General features: G+C 46.9%; 3 protein-coding genes across 13 annotated transcripts in view; 1 reads left to right on the top strand and 2 right to left on the bottom strand.

The window, feature by feature from the left end:
- Positions 1 to 2,415: 2,415 nt before the first annotated feature.
- LOC124066155 (clathrin heavy chain linker domain-containing protein 1-like) lies at positions 2,416 to 10,692 on the bottom strand. 9 transcript variants are annotated; one of them, XM_046402337.1, is made up of 12 exons: positions 9,506 to 9,852; positions 8,588 to 8,775; positions 8,303 to 8,391; positions 7,979 to 8,177; positions 6,857 to 7,008; positions 6,600 to 6,678; positions 6,402 to 6,508; positions 5,556 to 5,727; positions 5,275 to 5,477; positions 4,989 to 5,171; positions 4,448 to 4,660; positions 2,416 to 2,895 (listed from the first exon to the last, which is right to left on the bottom strand). In XM_046402337.1, exons 1-11 carry the CDS (start codon positions 9,689 to 9,691, stop codon positions 4,464 to 4,466), a joined length of 1,755 nt encoding a protein of 584 aa, XP_046258293.1. In that variant the 5' UTR covers positions 9,692 to 9,852; the 3' UTR covers positions 2,416 to 2,895; positions 4,448 to 4,463. The 9 variants fall into 9 exon arrangements, with proteins under 9 accessions (XP_046258293.1, XP_046258291.1, XP_046258292.1 ...); XM_046402335.1 differs by lacking the exon at positions 2,416 to 2,895 and adding an exon at positions 3,629 to 4,110; XM_046402336.1 differs by lacking the exon at positions 2,416 to 2,895 and adding an exon at positions 4,131 to 4,149.
- The window catches only part of bmpr1aa (bone morphogenetic protein receptor, type IAa), a 38,897-nt gene continuing 30,984 nt past the window's right edge, over positions 8,555 to 16,467 (bottom strand). For 2 of the 3 annotated variants that reach the window (XM_046402351.1, XM_046402350.1), the window contains exons 12-13: positions 16,034 to 16,164; positions 13,826 to 15,906 (exon numbers count right to left, since the gene is read on the bottom strand). In XM_046402351.1, the coding sequence (XP_046258307.1) occupies positions 15,781 to 15,906; positions 16,034 to 16,164 (257 nt within the window). In that variant the 3' untranslated portion in view covers positions 13,826 to 15,780. Of the gene's footprint in view, positions 8,588 to 13,825; positions 15,907 to 16,033; positions 16,165 to 16,467 lie in introns of those variants that run through there. The other variant, XR_006844544.1, reaches the window with a different exon arrangement.
- rps27a (ribosomal protein S27a) lies at positions 9,960 to 12,434 on the top strand. The gene is made up of 6 exons (XM_046402353.1): positions 9,960 to 10,035; positions 10,148 to 10,212; positions 10,648 to 10,702; positions 11,461 to 11,546; positions 11,860 to 11,991; positions 12,236 to 12,434. Exons 2-6 carry the CDS (start codon positions 10,165 to 10,167, stop codon positions 12,383 to 12,385), a joined length of 471 nt encoding a protein of 156 aa, XP_046258309.1. The 5' UTR covers positions 9,960 to 10,035; positions 10,148 to 10,164; the 3' UTR covers positions 12,386 to 12,434.

The following is a 16,467-nucleotide window of genomic DNA, read 5'->3' as shown; positions in this document are numbered from 1 at the left end:
CATGGAGGCACGGAGAACGAGGCCGACGGAAATGTTTAAGCATCGCCAGCACAAGAAGGAGATTTTATGAGTGATGATTAACTCTCATAAAGAGAAAAACAACTGACAGAATCTGAAAGTTTAGAAATACTGAAACTAGCTGAGAGGGACTGAAAGCTGAGACAGTTTGAAGCTCAGGTTTCACGGCCGTCAGGGAGCCTCACTGGAAAATGTGTGTCTGAATCCAGTCTAAGTGAATAAATATTCAAAACGAGAACTTTGTGCTCTCAGTTGAGGCTAAAGGTGTAATTTTCACCTGGACCAGATGGGTCCCAGTATCTCATGCTGAGTATTTTATTTAAAGGCACAGGAAATGGAAGTTAAGATGTGGACAGACTGGGGGGGGTTGGGTGGGGGTCACATGTCTCCATCACCCCTCTGTGGTATTCAGGGTGCAGTGCAGGCTGACGGACTGAGAGCAGGTTAACGAGGACCGAACTTCCAGTCCAGAGTCTGATTCAGTATTCAGATCCTGTACTTCAGCAAAAGTACCAATACCACTCTGTAGAATACTGTGTTACAGCTGCAATTTCCCAGCCTGGGATCAATAAAGTATATCTATCTATCTATCAGCTCTACAGCCCAAACTTGTTTATTTAGGCTCACTAACTTTATGTGGCATACAAGTTCGACAAGTTTTAACTACACCGTGTGTGTGTGTCTGTTGAGCCTGTTGTTGCAGGCCGCTGACATCCAGAGTTATCTTTAGTCATCAAATATGGAGGCTGATGATGAAGGCAGCTGCTGTGATTGGAGATGGTTGCCTAGCAACAGCCTGGCGTGTTGACAGCGAGTTTCAGAGGAAGTTAACAGAGTGGAGTGAGACAGAAATAAGGCGTCACGTTTTACAGAGCGCACATTTATATTGGGCTTCAGGTTGCATTCAAGACGCACAGGAACTGAGAACTTCAGGCTCAGAGGCTCCTGTTTGAGGTGGAAACAAAATGGACATCTGACACACTCCAGCTGTGACCAGCCGCCCACATACAGGTGTGTTCAGGTCCCCCTCTCAAACAGTACAGCGCTATTTCAGCTCTGTGCAGTAAAAGTACAGCAGTGTTGTCAGTTTTTGTGCAGTAAAAGTACAGCAGTATTTCAGCTCTGTGCAGTAAAAGTACAGCAGTATTTCAGCTCTGTGCAGTAAAAGTACAGCAGTATTTCAGCTCTGTGCAGTAAAAGTACAGCAGTATTTCAGCTCTGTGCAGTAAAAGTACAGCAGTATTGTCAGTCTTTGTTCCCATCAGCACCACTTTGAGGTTGTATGGCATCAACAGTATGGATTAATCTGTCATTTCCTATCATGTCTTGTTGCGCATTTTATTGTTTTATTTCCAACTCCAGTCAAGTTGTAGCAGAAATATGAAGTTTTGTCCTCCTTTCTCTCTTTTTGCGCTGTCTCCTGTCTGTGTTCTCGACTGGTTTGTGTCGCAGAGAGACATGTCCTGCTGTCATCCTGAGGAGACACGTGTCTTTGTGTTCTCCTTTCAAAGAGTCGTCCACGGCAGCTTCAGTCCCTCACCTGAACAGAAACCTAAAAACTGAAGCTCCGAGGCGTCAAACACACGTGAGGACAAAATGTCTGACACTCAGGTCCTCGCAAAAACAGAAGCATGAGACCAAACACACCCAGTCAGACTTTATTGCTGTCTGTCTCCTCCCCACACACTCATGAATTATATCAGGAATGAGCATCTGTTTTGGTGTGTGTGTGTGTGTGTGTGTGTTTGTTCCAGTGTTGATATTTCCATGGATTAAATGTGTTGTGTTTGGTTTGTTGGAAAATATTTTGCAGGGCTGCCACAAGACTGATTTCTGAGGTGAAGCATGTGTGTGTGTGTGTGTGCATGTTATCATTGTTAATGCATCACTTATATGCAAAGATAAAGTCCAGACAAGGTAAAACATTTAGTGGGGCTCCAACTAACGATCATTTTGATTCCCGATCGATCGATTGATCTCAGTCCAAAGCGGGTTGTCAGGTGTTGTTCTGTCCCAGTGGAGAGGCTGGAATCAGAAGGTCTGTTTCTTTGTAAATTACTGACTTAAACGATGATGAAAAGACTTCCCAGTGAGCGTGTTGAGACACTTTGAGCTGCTGTTGAGGTCGTCCTCTGCTGTGAGAGCCATGCAGGAGGACGAAGACGAAGACGAAGACATCAACCTCACATAAACTAAACGCAAAAACATTTTACACAAATGGAGTTTGTCCCGTCAGTCACATCAGAATCCGAAGAATCTTGTTTACAAAGTGGAAATTATATTTACAAAATCTCCTCAAAGGAGTGAACACAAAGCTGTGTCACGGTGGACCAGCATCTCTCTCACACACACTCACACACACACTCTCTCTCTCTCTCTCTCACACACACACACACACACACACACACACACACACACACACACACACACACACACAGATCGATATGCAGTGACGAAGCCAAATGGCTGTGAGTCAGCACTGGCTGCTCAGCATCTTTTGGTCCCCTTCTGTCCTCTTCAGTGTCTGAAGATGCAAACACGATGCATAAATCTGATCCTGGATCAGTTATTCGTCTCGTTTCGTCTTCTTATCCGGGTTTCAGCAGGGAAACCAGACTGTCCTCTCCCCAGATGCATCCACCAGGGGGGACGCCGAGGTGTTCCCAGGCCAGGCGAGAGACAGAGTCCCTCCACCGTGTCCTGGGTCTGCCCCGGGGCCTCGTCTCAGGTGGACGTGCCTGAAACAAGTCCCCAGGCAGCCGTCCGGGTGTTAACTTTGTTAGAACTAATAAAGTTTGTGAAAACATCACAAAATCAGCTGCAGTTGTCCTGACTGCTGATACCATGTGCTCATGACTCGTCGTCTTTTATTCAAAGCTGAGAACAGAAAGCACAAAGACAGGTGAGGCCCAGCTCACGGTCAGTCACGTCCAGGTGTGCTAACTGAACCAGACCTTTTGGATCCAAAAGTCTACGTCAACAGTGTACAAATACCATAAAAACCTGACGAAAGACACCCGATAGGCCACGACTGCATGTCTGTTTCACATATTGATCACTCAGATGTGTCTGACTGATCATCGATCGAGGTCAAGCTGGTATAAAAGCTGTATTGGCAGAGCGTTAGAGGAACAGAGAGGATGCTGGGTAAACGGTGGCTGCAGGCTCTGTTTATAGACCAGTGGGAGTCTGTTAGTTCACTGTGACGAGACTCACAGCAACACAAAGCCTCCTCTGTTGGTCCTGTGTGTGTGTGTGAGAGAGACAGAGAGAGAGTGTGTGTGTGAGTGTGTGTGAGAGAGACAGAGAGAGAGAGTGTGTGTGTGTGGGGTCAGGTCAACTGGACTTCTGAGGACTCATGACAGCTGCTGTCCTTATGAGGACATTCAGGAGGTCCAAATTTAGATTACCTCCAGACACATAATCATGTCTTTCAAGCCATTTTGACTGAAGTTCCATTCAAACTTCTCTGTTTAATAAAAACATAAATTATCTGTTCAAGTTCTTGTCTGCAGGAACTGATTTTGGGTTCCCAACAACCAGAGCTGCAGCAGCTCATCGACTGGTCGTCTGCTGTTTCCAGCTTCTTAAACGTCAGGCTTTGATGATGATGATGTTTGATTTTGCTTTTTCTTTGTCATTTCTGACAGTAAATGAAGAACTTTTGGGTTTTGGACTTTTGGTTGAACAAAGCACACAGTGATGAATGAACATGTTAATGAGCTCACACCTTCTCTGGCGTGGCCCCTGCAGGCTGATCAGTAAGACCACAATGTTCAGAAGTGAACCTGAAACAGCAAAAGTGTCCCCCAGTCCCGTGTCGTGATCAGCTCTCACCCTCATCAATAATTTGTGATTTTCTTTTCATTTCTGAAAGTGAAATTATGAAATGTTATCTTGACCAGTATTGTTGTTAAAATTCTTATTTAAGTGAGAATGATCAGCGTTTGCGTGTGTGCGTTTGACAGTCACTTTAATCTCAGCTTCAGTGTGAGTCTGTTCGCCACCTGCTGGCCACAAGCTGTCACTGCTTCACATTTTTACCTGAGTCATTTCACTGACATCAGCCAAAGCTCACAGGCCAGAGGTCACCTGATAGCAGAGATCACACAATCGTGATGATGGCACAGACTAAAAGAGGAGGAGTAAATAAATGTAATTTGTCTTTGCAGAGGAGCAGAAGAGTTTAAACTTTGGCTCTGCTTTTTACAACCTTTTAAGTTTTTAAATTTCACCATGTGAAACATGGAAAGTCATTGAAAGGTCCTTGTATTTAATGGTTGAGTGTCAGAGACACTGCTATGAAAGAGAAAGAATTCTGAAAGCCGTTTTAACTTTTACACAACAACTACGACAACATAACAGTGTGTTCTTATGTGTTAAACTGCCACAAACAGAAGAAGAAAGGAACAGGTTATTAACAGCTTACAGTGCAGCTTCGGTTCTCACAGGAAGATGTGCTCCATGAGCCGGGCCCCCTCCAGGTCTGGGGACAGGACTCTGGTCCCGCTCTGGTTCAGCAGGACGGACAGGATGGCCTGACTCAGGTCAGCCCGGTTCAGCTCAGAGCACACAGACGCCATGTGGGCCCAAACGTCCGGTGAGGAGCCGCAGTCCTCCAGGATCACCTCCCCCAAAACCCCTGAGAAGAAAGAGACACACGGCGAGGTCAGAGGTCACCTCAGGCCAGGTGTCATCTGGCTTCCTCCTGTTTTATTATCAGGATGAGGTGATCTGCTGGGCCAACTTCAAAACCTTTGGGAAGTATGACGCAGTAAAACACCAAAATATGCTAATTTAGAGCCCAGGTATAAAAATACCAGAATTTCCCTTTGAAATCCTCCTTCAGCTCTGCACTGCACTGGACTGCACTGCTAAATCAGCACCACCTCAGCTGCACCTCCCACCGCGGAGACAGGAAACGACCAAACAGGAAAACTAAACTGCACGAGGACTGTGTTTGTGTTCACCTCGTCCTCTGCTCACAAAGCTGTCCAGCAGCTGCAGAGCCAGCTCCTGTTGCTGAGGGTCTGCCAGCAGAGTGCCACAGGCTCCGCTCGCTGACAAGATGGCCGCCTGGCCCCGCTGAGGTTCTGTCAACAGCTGCAGGAGGGAGAGGCTGGGCGAGCGACACAGAACCCACATACAGTCCTCTGAGAGAGAGAGAGAGAGAGAGACAAATGTACACCTTCAAACAGTCACCTCAAGGCAGAAATGTCCTCACTACAACACACACACACACACACACACACACACCTGCTGCGAAGACTTTGCTGTCCCTCATGAGCTCGGTGGCGCTGTGGATCAGGCCTCTCCTGCACATGCTCAGTGCGGTCTTCCTCTCCAACCTGCAGGCCTCGTAAACGACGGTGGCCAACGCCAAACACAAGTCCCGAACTCTGGGGTTCTTCTGAGCATGCTCAGTCAGGATGTCTCCCAGCTCCTCAGAGAAGGTCAGTCTGAGAGGGAAAAGGCTGTGAGTCCTGAGCAGCAGACATGATGAAAACACTTCCGGGCTGGTTATTTGTTGGCTTTACTTGTTGTGGGTGACGGCGTGGCTGACGAGCTGCACGGCGCCGTGCTGCAGGACGCAGTGGACGGCCTGCAGAGAGAGAGCAGCCGGCAGCTCATCGCCGGCCGGGACGGTCATCAGCAGGGCCTGGAAGAAGAGCAGAAGAGGGGGGACGGATCCCGGGGGCCCCTTCACACCTGGGAGTGAGAGACCGAGGTGTTTCAGTAGCAAACATGAACCAGCAAACAGACACAAACTTTGTCTCGATAAGCTGACGGAGGTGTGGAGAGGACTTAGTTTAAAGTACTTCCTCCTAAAGTAAAGTGACATATTTTGTCATTGGAGGGAACTCACTCCAACGAAATTTGTTCTCTGCATTTAACCCACCCAAGTGACGTGCACACACACACAGCAAACCCGGGGCAGTGGGCGACCGCGTGCAGCGCCCGGGGAGCAGTGGGGGTTAGGTACCTTGCTCAAGGGTACCTCAGCCATGGACACCGGGACGGGGAATCGAACCAGCGATCCACCGGTTACGGGTCCGACACCCTAACCGCTGATCCACGACTGCCCACCTGACATCTGTGACAAAGTGGAGGTCTGGCTACACGCGGCAGTCAAAAAATCACCATGTTGACCTGAAGGAAGGAGACTAAAACCCCACGGGGTGTCGCGCTGTGTTGGCTTAATAAACACCACATCCAGAAGGCTGGTGTGACAGGTTTTGCTACTATGGAGGAAATAAAGTTCATGCTACAAACGAGTCTCGTGTGTCTTCAAATGTCTTCCCTGTAGGAACAGACGAGACACTGAAAACGCGAAGCTCAAAGACAAGCTTCAAAATATGGCTCTCAAATACTGTGTTTCCCACCTTTAAACATCTCCACGGTGTCGAGGTTCCTCAGGACTCCTCGAGGAGATCTGGCGGCGAGGAAGGCAGCCTCCTCATACTGAGATGAATCAAAGAGCTCGATAAACCTGACAGGGTGGAGGAAGGAGAAACAGCAGCTTCAGACGGCGTCAGCACACTTCAGATGAACTGATCAGACCTGGTCTGTGAACGCAGCACCTGTCCAGGTAATCGGTCAGGAGTTTGGACTCGTCCACTCCGGTCGGCTCTTCATCCTCAAACAGCTCGGCGTCTGTCACTGCAGGACACACAGGAGATGGTTTCAAGTTGTTTAAACATGTAATAAATGACATCTGGGCACCTCACTTCACCTCCTTTGTTTCCGAGTTTGATTTAGACCCGAGTCACCGTGAACATCCACAAGTTTACTGTTCAGGGTTTAAGAAACGTGTGAACAGACATCATGTGACACAAACCTTCCTGTCCCTGGAGGTCTTTGGTTTGTGTCTCACCGCTGGTATGTCTGATGTCCCGCCGAGTGGACCCCAGCAGCTCCTCTAGAGGAACCTGCTGCTCCTTGGCCTCCCAGCTGGACAGACGGTCAGACACGAGCCTCAGACGCTCATAACTGCAGACAGACAGAAAGTGGACAAGTTCTTCCTGGCACAGCTTCCCTCCAGACATCACATGTGTGACGACTGACAGCCTGAAAGTATTTCTTTTCATTATTAGAAATTCTTATTTATCTCTATTATTAGAATTCCGCGTCACTGGAACCAAAACTGGATTACCAAGCGGGCAAAGCGGACGCCTGCCTCAGGACCCCACCAGTAAAAGCAGCTGCGTCCTGCAGTATGACCTCGCCTGAGCTGTACAGGAGCTTTGTGGTCTTTGTCCTTGATCTGTTCTTATTTCTAGTTTACGTATATAAAAGGCAGTGTTTCCTCTCCACTGTGGCCAAGTGCTTGCTCAAGGGGGAATGATGGGCTCTCTGTGTTACAATTCAATTAAAGAGTTTGGTCTGGACCTGCTCTAACTGGAAAGTGTCATGAGATAACTTTTGTTGTGAATTGGCGCTATATGAATAAACTGAATTGAACTGAATTGAAATTAATTTGCTCAAATGCTTTGTGTGTTTCATCAAACAACATCTGCCTGAGAAGGTGAAACTGACCCCAGAACCCCGCATCCCGACCTCACATTTCTGTACTGATTCAGTGCGACATCAGTATTTAAAGGCCTCCGCTCTGTTCGACAGTCGTCTGTTAAAGTACCACAAACCAGAGTTGGATGATTTAATGACAATTTTCCTAAAATCTTGACTGATGAGCTGCAGTCTTTTCTCCTCCGTTAGCTTAGAGGAGGAAAACGTCTCCTGACAGCCTGCACTCACATCATCATCAGGCAGACAGCAGCAAGCAGCAAGACATGTAGAGCAAGACGTTTTAAGATCCACTGAGACCTTTTGTCTCAAAGTTTCACGTTCACAACATGTTACCTTCCTGCCTTATTGTATTGCAGGCGTTTCTGAAAACCATTTCTCTGGAAACAGCTTGTCAGATATCAGACAGCTGCAGGTCGGGTGTTTCTGCTCTTACAGCACTTTCAGTCGGTTGTTCTCGGTGCTCAGCTGGTCTCGGTGGCACTCGGCGGCCTGCAGTTTAGTGTCCAGCTCGGCTTTGACCTCCAGAGGGACGCAGTGACTCTTCCTGTCCCGAAGAGCAGCTCTCTGGGCTTCAAGGTGCTTCAGATGTCCGTCCAGAGCCTCAGGATCCTCTGACTCAGCCACCGTCAAACCTGGGAGACAAGAAGCGGGGACAAGAGATTCTTCTCGTTTAGTCAGATATGCTGTCATGTGAGCGAACTCATCTGTCCCACAAACAACACAGTGCAGCTCATTAGCCAGGCCTCAGTGTCAGGACCGGGAATCCACATGCTCTGCTCTTCAGACCACTTCTGTGTCTTCATGTCTTCCACGAGTTGTGCCGTTTCCCTCTGAAGGGTGGAGATCCTGCAGAGACAGGAAGGCTTTACACACCAACAGATGGACTTAAACCTTCACTAACAATCCTTCAAACTTCATCTTCATGTCATAACTCAGAGTCACGTCTGATGTTCCAGTCAGATGCTCACTATATCGCAAGAACACACACACACACACACACACACACACACACACACACACACACACACACACACACACACACCTCTCCCTCAGCTGGGCAGCTCGTCTCTGGCAGGTTATTAGTGATTTTGTGTGTGATGTGGAGGCCGCCACAGTTCGCTGAGTCATCCTGGCCTCATCCTTCCTCATCTGCAGCGCTGTGATGATGTCATCATACCCCGCCTTTATGGTCAGCAGAAGTCTCCTATAGGTCGTCGCTCGTGCAATCACCTGTCAGAGACAAGATGAGGAGAAAAAGACAACAGGACAGAAAGTGAATCAGTGTCCTTCTCCGGTTCAAACGATTGAAACAAACCACTGGATTCTGTCTCACCTGCAAACTTCTCACCTGGACATAAAAGCAAAGCTATTCGAGTCAGGCCAGCAGGTGTGCTTTCCAACAGATTTACTCTCTAAAACACCAACATTTTTGGACAACTGGGCTCCCATCAAAGACAGGATTTATCACTAGTGTTTCCTAAATCATCTTTAAAACTTTAATGTGAATAGAACCAATCTGAAACCAAAACGTAGGATACAAGAGTGCCAGGTTTATTACATATTCCATAATTTTTATTATATCTACTTCATGTACCCTCTGCCCTTTTAGACAGTGGGGAGAAATAACTTCCTAATACTGCGCTTGATCACATCACTTTCTGTCAGTGGTGTCATCAAGTACGTGTACTACAGTACAAATATGGGGTACTTGGTTATGTCACCTTACCCTTCCACTCCACTACATCACGGAGACAAATATTACGCTTTCTGCTTCTCTACGTTCATCTGAAAATCCCAAAGCAGCAGACACAAGAGGGAAACATTTTCCTGCACAATGGCTGCTTTTGCTTCATTTGCTGCTGTTACTCAGACACGTAAAGCTTTGAATGCAGGACAGAGTAGTATTAGTACTTTTACTTCAGTAAAGGCCCTGGATGCTTCTTCGCCACAGAGTGAATACCTTGTTAAACACGGAGCGGTAGATGAAGTGGCGCGGCTCGTCCGGGCCCTCCTCCGGACACTGCAGGTTCTCTGTCTCGTGGTCAATAAACTCATACAGAGACTGGAAAAACCTTTCGTCACCCTCACATGTCCAAATGTCTTCGTTTTTTGTAGCTGAACAACTGCGGTTTAGTGGGTCGGACATTGTTACTTGGATATACTTTGACGCTAACTTTCCGTTTCCACACAGGAGGCCATTTGCAAACACTCGTCGTTGCTATGGTTACCATCAAACTCTACCCGGCAAATTGTGTTTTCAAAATATTCGACTACTTTCTTATTAGACAAACTGAATATAGATTTTAGACCAACCTTGACGCCGATACGATTGACAATAAAGACGCTATACGACCCCAACATCAAATGTTTGTTGATATTTTCGATCAGGCGCTGTAAAGGTCACCCACCCCGTGCAAACGCGTGCAGAAAACCCCGTCGCTCGCTCCGAAAGCCCTCTTCTCATGATCCGCCATTAGGAGTGAGCCTGTGGTAAGATCGTGCTCTGCCTTTTAACTGATAATTTCCCCAAAATAACGACTTATAAGAGCATGTCTCAGCGCATCCAAGACGTTTAAAGTGTCGTGTGTATTTTCCTTTGAAGGTGGAGTAAACGCCAGGATGCAGATTTTCGTCAAAACCCTCACGGGGAAGACTATAACCCTCGAGGTGGGTTAGCCTGAGCCGGGCTGTGATGGAGGGATGTGTCGTTTAGTGGCCGCAGTTACCCACATTTGGATTTACTTTACTGCTTAATAGTAATTACACCTTTAATCCCGTTATTAGTGATATGTCGACTTCTCTGGTGCTTGTATGTAAATGCTGGCGAATTGGGCGCTATGCTCTGTCGTACGTTTATAATTGAACGCTGGTGGCTAAGCTAAGTGCTAGCTGCTACCAAAGCAGCATAAACACGTGTGGCAGAAAGCACCGGCCTGAACGCGAACGTCTTTCCTCCACAAAGTCCCTATTGATGTTTCTTACCAAATAAAATTACACGTCGATTTAACACGTTTTGAGTCTCCGTACCCGACGTGTGGTTGTAGTTTTGTCCGGAAGAACGAGCCCCGACTCAGCTGTCTTTTCCTCTCCTGCCTTTTCCAGGTTGAGCCTTCAGATACCATTGAAAATGTCAAGGCCAAAATCCAGGACAAAGAGGGTGAGTTGACGTGTTTTGTGTGGTTGTTAAAGCCACAGTCCTAATGTGCTGAAATGTTTGATCTTGAGGATTAGCTCTTTGCTATCGGAATTAAAACCTCGTTTCTCTGTTATGTGATCAGCTATCTAATTGATTTGTAAAGGGAGAAAGAATAATCCTGAAGTGTTTTCTGTAGTGGAGACCAGCATCAGGATCCTGTTAGTTTTAGATTAGATTAGATTCAAAGATGGCAGTGAAGGATTAGGCTGGCACGTTCAGCTTTTTGTGGAAGCTTCTGTTTACACGGTGAAATATTTCATCAGGATTTCCTGCCCTTCCTGCTTCACCACGTTAGACTTGTTTACCCAAATTCAGCCATCAGTTTGGCTCCACTGAAGTTACAAGACAAAAATCTGAGGATTTGAGTAAAGTTTAGCTGCCCAGTTTTCAAGCGTCTTAACAGAACCAGAAACAGTTAAAGTGTTGATTAATAACATTTGTGAACTGAGGGGGAAGAAGTTGAGATGAAATGCAACAAAGACCTCGTCAGCATGTCGCAGCCAGAAGCCACTGGGATGTTAAGTCGTCTCTGAGGACAGCAAGAATTCACTGTGGCAGAGCTTCAGTTTTACTCATGTGGACAGTTTTTTATGGGACGGTAAAACTGATGCAGTAACGCGTTCAAACTAACTCGCTGCAGCTCAGGCTCCTGAAGCTGCGCTGAGTTTTAAGTGGAAGTCAACACTTGACACCTGTTGGCGTGTCCGTGTCGTCTGCAGGTATCCCTCCCGATCAGCAGAGGTTGATCTTCGCTGGAAAGCAGCTGGAGGACGGACGCACGCTGTCCGACTACAACATCCAGAAGGTGAGCCGAGGACAGAAAAGTCCTGATTGGCGACTGCAGCCGTTTGAGCATCTCTGAATTACAGCTTATGCTTACCTCAGTGAATTTAATGAAGTGAAGATTCATATGTACTGAGGTCACCACCTCAAATCTGTACTCGAGTACTGAGTAAATGTACTTGGAGTCCACAGCAGCTGAACACAGGATGTAGACACTTTGTTAGGCGACACGAGGATCCTCGTGGCTGTGATCAGTCGGCGCTTTGCATTGACGCAATGACTTCAGACACGCGAGACTCCTCCTGTGTTTTAAACGAGCCGGTTCTCCTCCTCAGGAGTCCACCCTGCACCTGGTGCTGAGGCTGCGTGGTGGTGCTAAGAAGAGGAAGAAGAAGTCCTACACCACCCCCAAGAAGAACAAGCACAAGAGGAAGAAGGTCAAGCTGGCTGTGCTCAAGTACTACAAGGTACAAACACTGCAGTTCTGCGGCGGCTCGCGTTTCGCTGTGATCTGATGGGATTTGGGTTGCAGAAATGTGTTTAATTCTAATGTTGGTCAGCGTTTGCCTCTGAAAACGGTTCATCTTCTCTCAGTTCAGGCTTTAGCTTAAGCCAAAGCTCATTCATTTGTCAGGCTGAAGGATTTTGTCTTTGTTTCTCTGAACGGGAGTGTCCAGCTCTGCTGCGGTCTCAAATGTTTTCTGTCTCCAGGTCGACGAGAACGGTAAAATCCACCGGCTGAGGCGCGAGTGTCCCGCCGACGAGTGCGGCGCCGGCGTCTTCATGGCGAGCCACTTCGACCGTCACTACTGCGGGAAGTGCTGCCTCACCTACTGCTTCAACAAGCCTGAGGACAAGTAGACGTGGACAGACTGAATGGTGTTAATAAAGACGAAAACGTTTGACACAACTCAGACTCTGTGTGTTGACTCGGGCAGACTTTTAGAATGTGGATGCCAGTTCGCTGTGAGGAAAGCTTGATGTTGATGCTTGATGTGGGCTGAAAGACGCGTCACGGCGGGACAGTTGGAGCTGAACTGAGTGTTCCCAGTTGTCTTGTTGTAAACTTTATTTGGGTTTTGGTTGAATGGCGGCTTTGAAAACTTGAGCTCATCTTTTCCACATGGTTTCAACCAGTCATGTGATTATGTGTGAAGAGCTGACAAACCAAAGCCTTTAAACACCTCTTGGTTTGCTGTCAGGAAGTGGAATGAGCCTCTGTGGTGTAGAACAGATTCATCAGTAAATCAGAATCAATAATTGAAATCACCGTCTAAACTGTCCTCTTCGTGTGGTGTCGCACGCCATAAGCCAACAAGCCATAAGCAAATGAAAACAGTTGGACAAGATGCACAGCAGGCTGGGACGCCGCAGACGTTTGAACCCAGAACGGAAGTGTTTTCAGGGGACACTAAAAAGCGCCGCACACGCTCGTTGCTACGGTTTGAAGTCGGATACGAGCAGCGTTTCCCCTCTGTACATGCGCAGTGTGGTCGTTTGTAAAGCATTTAAAAACTGAAAATGAATCTAAATGTAAATAATTTGGAGAAAACTGCTGACGCTGTCGTGACTAATGAATCCCTTCATGACCGCGTCCAGTTGATCAGTTTGGAGGCTGCAGTTCACACTCCTGCTCGCTGGATGGCAGCAGCAGGAAGTGACCCACCAGGAGAAACCGGAAGTAGCTGTAATATGAAGGGCTTGATCACAGGCTTGATGAGCTCTGACTGCGGAATGACGCCGCTTTGGCTCGCTTAGCTTACTGTAGAGCTGAAGTTAAGCACGTACAATTTAGCCTCTGGTGCGGGTGGGTGTGCCGCATTGCATGATGGGAGGAAATGTCTACGTTGTTTATCAACTTAAACGTAAATCTAAGCATTTCCGTGCACACGTGTACATTCACAGGCTCGTCCGCAGCCTCAGGCTTTGGCCATTAATGGGTTGTCATTCCTTCTACTTAGAAGTAGCGCCGTGACGTCATTATGAACGCCAAAGAATAAACCGAAGAGAAGTGCTGGAGACCTTCCTCTGTATTCATTTTAAGAGGGTTAATCAAAGTGATGTTTTGCAATATAAGATTAAAACATAATTCAAAATTTAATAAGAATATGCTTCTACTCTATGCCATCACTTTGATTTAGTAAATGTCAGTTTCAAACGTTAAAAAATGTGCTGTTTTGTCATTTATTACTTCATCATTTATAAAGTTTTGACCATATTTTCAATCTAATACTGCTAATCTTTCAGAATTTTCTCTCTAAAAACATGAACGGGTGAAAGAAGCAGAGTGGACGCTGTGAGTTTGTGTACTAAAATAAGGTTATTTACTTAAAAATCGTTACATTGGACAGACTGTATACAGAGTTTTCATTTCCTTGGTAAACTCATAAGGCACCGAACCAGATGCTGTACAAAACAACAACACCACCAAAACAAAACAACATTAAAGATTTACATATTAGAGATTATTCTATATACTGGAGTTTTCTTGCATATTCATTACAAAGAAAAAACACTAAGTTACTGCTTTTAAATAGCTACTGTATGAACGGTTAGCCCCATACACTCTCCACGCACACACACACACACACACAGGTGATCTTGGTGAACGTGCACACCGACGTGCACATCGTCCTGCTGCTGAGGAGAGAAAACCAACACAAACAGTTTAAGGAACAGTCCAACATTTAGGTGATCCCATCTTTTATGCAGAGTTTGTGTTTAGCTTAGCTTAGCACACCGACTGGAAGCAGAGGGAAGCTGCTAGCTTGGATCTGTTGTAGCCAGCTTTTCAAACATTCATTTTCTCACCTGTTCATGAAAGCACAGGTAACATCCCCCCCTTTGCCCAGGCTAACAGTGCTAGGCTAACAAGGCTTCCCTCTGTTTCCAGTCTTTGCGCTAAGCTAGGCTAATCACATTCCGGCTCGGTTTCCCAAATATTCGTAACGAGAACGTTTTATGTGGCTCTTATTTTGGAATCAATCAATCTCAAACAGACAGCCAACCAGGACACGACAAGCGAATTCACACACTCAGGAATAATCTGATCGGACAGGTGAAACCTCAGTGGGAGGAGCCAAAGTAAACCTGCGACTATTTCAGCGAAGGTGAGAGAAAAAGACCAGGCAGGAAGAAAGCCTCGCGCTGTGTCAGCAACTACCAGATAAGGAGCCCTGTGAGCTAACAAGCTCGCCTGACGAGCTTCTGGATGTCGATGGTTAGCGACAAACAGGAAACACGAGGTCACATTTTCATATTTCCCTCCTTTAGCTTTCTTTCTCTCTCTAATGTGCTCCTCCATTTTACTGCTCTGCTGCACTTGCAGACTGCACATTTACAAATCAAACATCTGCTTTTGTCCAAAGTTTGAACTTTAATTAAAAAGTGACCTTCTTGGATTGACAAAATCCTGAACTTTTTCTACTTAACTGCAAGAGGATGTTTTCTCGATATATTACAGCTCTATCATCTGTGTAATGTGAAGTTTTCTGTCTTTTACTTTCCCTTTTCTGTGACTCCACCCACTGAACTTTGGCTCAACCAGTCAGACTGTTCTCAGCCGCCACAGCAGCTCCACCCAACAAACAGCTGGACAGACAGACAGGAACCAGCATGTGGATGGACAGACAGACAGACAGACAGACAGGACGGGGGACGTCTCCATATCGACTGCGGGGAGTCGGCTGGACGTCAGCATCATAGCGTTCTCATGAGCAGGCACGGCATCTAATGATAACATTTATTTACACATTAAATTCACATAACGGTACCTTATTTTTTAATAATTAACTCTACTGTTTTGAGTGGAGATATATTTCATTATGGCAGGAGAACTCAGTCCTGAAGAGAAAATAATGACAACAAAATTGGCATTTTTAATGTTTTTTGAAGCGGGCAGAAGCTGGCCGAGGCGGGTCCTTCAAAAAACTTCTCAGTTCATTCACAACAAGCATCAAGAGGCTCCTCCCTCTTCCCCCTCCACAGGAAGTCCACATGGAAATCGCTGTCTCGTTTGGCTTTCACGGAAAGCGTCAAACTCAACTGTCTCGCTCTCTGCGAGCCGCTCGGCACAGAAAGAGGAGGCGGAGGAGGAGGAGTCGCACAGTTCGGCCCTGAGGCGGGTCCTTTATTATCTCCCAATTTCTCCTCCTCTTCCTCCTCCCGATGAAGAGTGACGGTGGTCCGGTCTGATCAGTTCCAGGTCAGGTCGGGTCTGTTCCGGTGAATCTGACGGAGGAGGTGGAGGAGGGCGGTCAGATCTTGATGTCCTGGGACTCCACCATCTTGGCGAGCGTCTTCTTGACTCTGAGGATGGTGAGGCGGGAGGCGGGGTTATGAGCCCAGCACTCTGACATCAGCTTCAGCATGGCCCGAAGGCACTGCGGACACAGCGACAACACACACACCGTTAGACAGGAAGTCTGCCACCGACCACAGAAAACATCTGACAACAACCGAGGCTTCATCATCCAATCAGGTTTTAAGAAAGTCATCATTGGGTCTAACCTCGTCGCTGTTCCAGCGGTTGGACACTGTGGGCCGGAGTCCTTTGACACACACCACCTCCAGCATGTCTTCGTACGAGGGGTCGGAGGGCACCATCTCATAGTACGGCAGCTGGTAGTCCTCCACAATACCTGAGCACAGAGACCACAGCACAAAGCCAGCAGAGTGAACACCTCGTCAGGAGAATCAGAGCACAACGACCGAGTGTCCAGCGGTCAGTCACTTCATGTCTTGTTTCGTCTGAATTGTTCAAAACGGTCACATTTGTGAGGCTAAAAACAGACTTTTTTTAAATAGCTAAACACTAAATAATCACTAACACAAGCTCTAACCAGTGCGTCATTATTAGAATAAGCTGAACTGTCTGCAGTAACACGTTTCCTCCAGCAGGTGGAGCCGTTAATTTAATTAAAAACCTGAGTGGAGTTCTGCTC

The sequence above is a fragment of the Scatophagus argus genome, chromosome 10, assembly GCF_020382885.2.
Source record: "Scatophagus argus isolate fScaArg1 chromosome 10, fScaArg1.pri, whole genome shotgun sequence".
Lineage (NCBI taxonomy): Eukaryota > Metazoa > Chordata > Actinopteri > Scatophagidae > Scatophagus > Scatophagus argus.
Note: the sequence above shows the minus strand (reverse complement) of the source record. Positions and strands in the feature narration are given on the sequence as shown.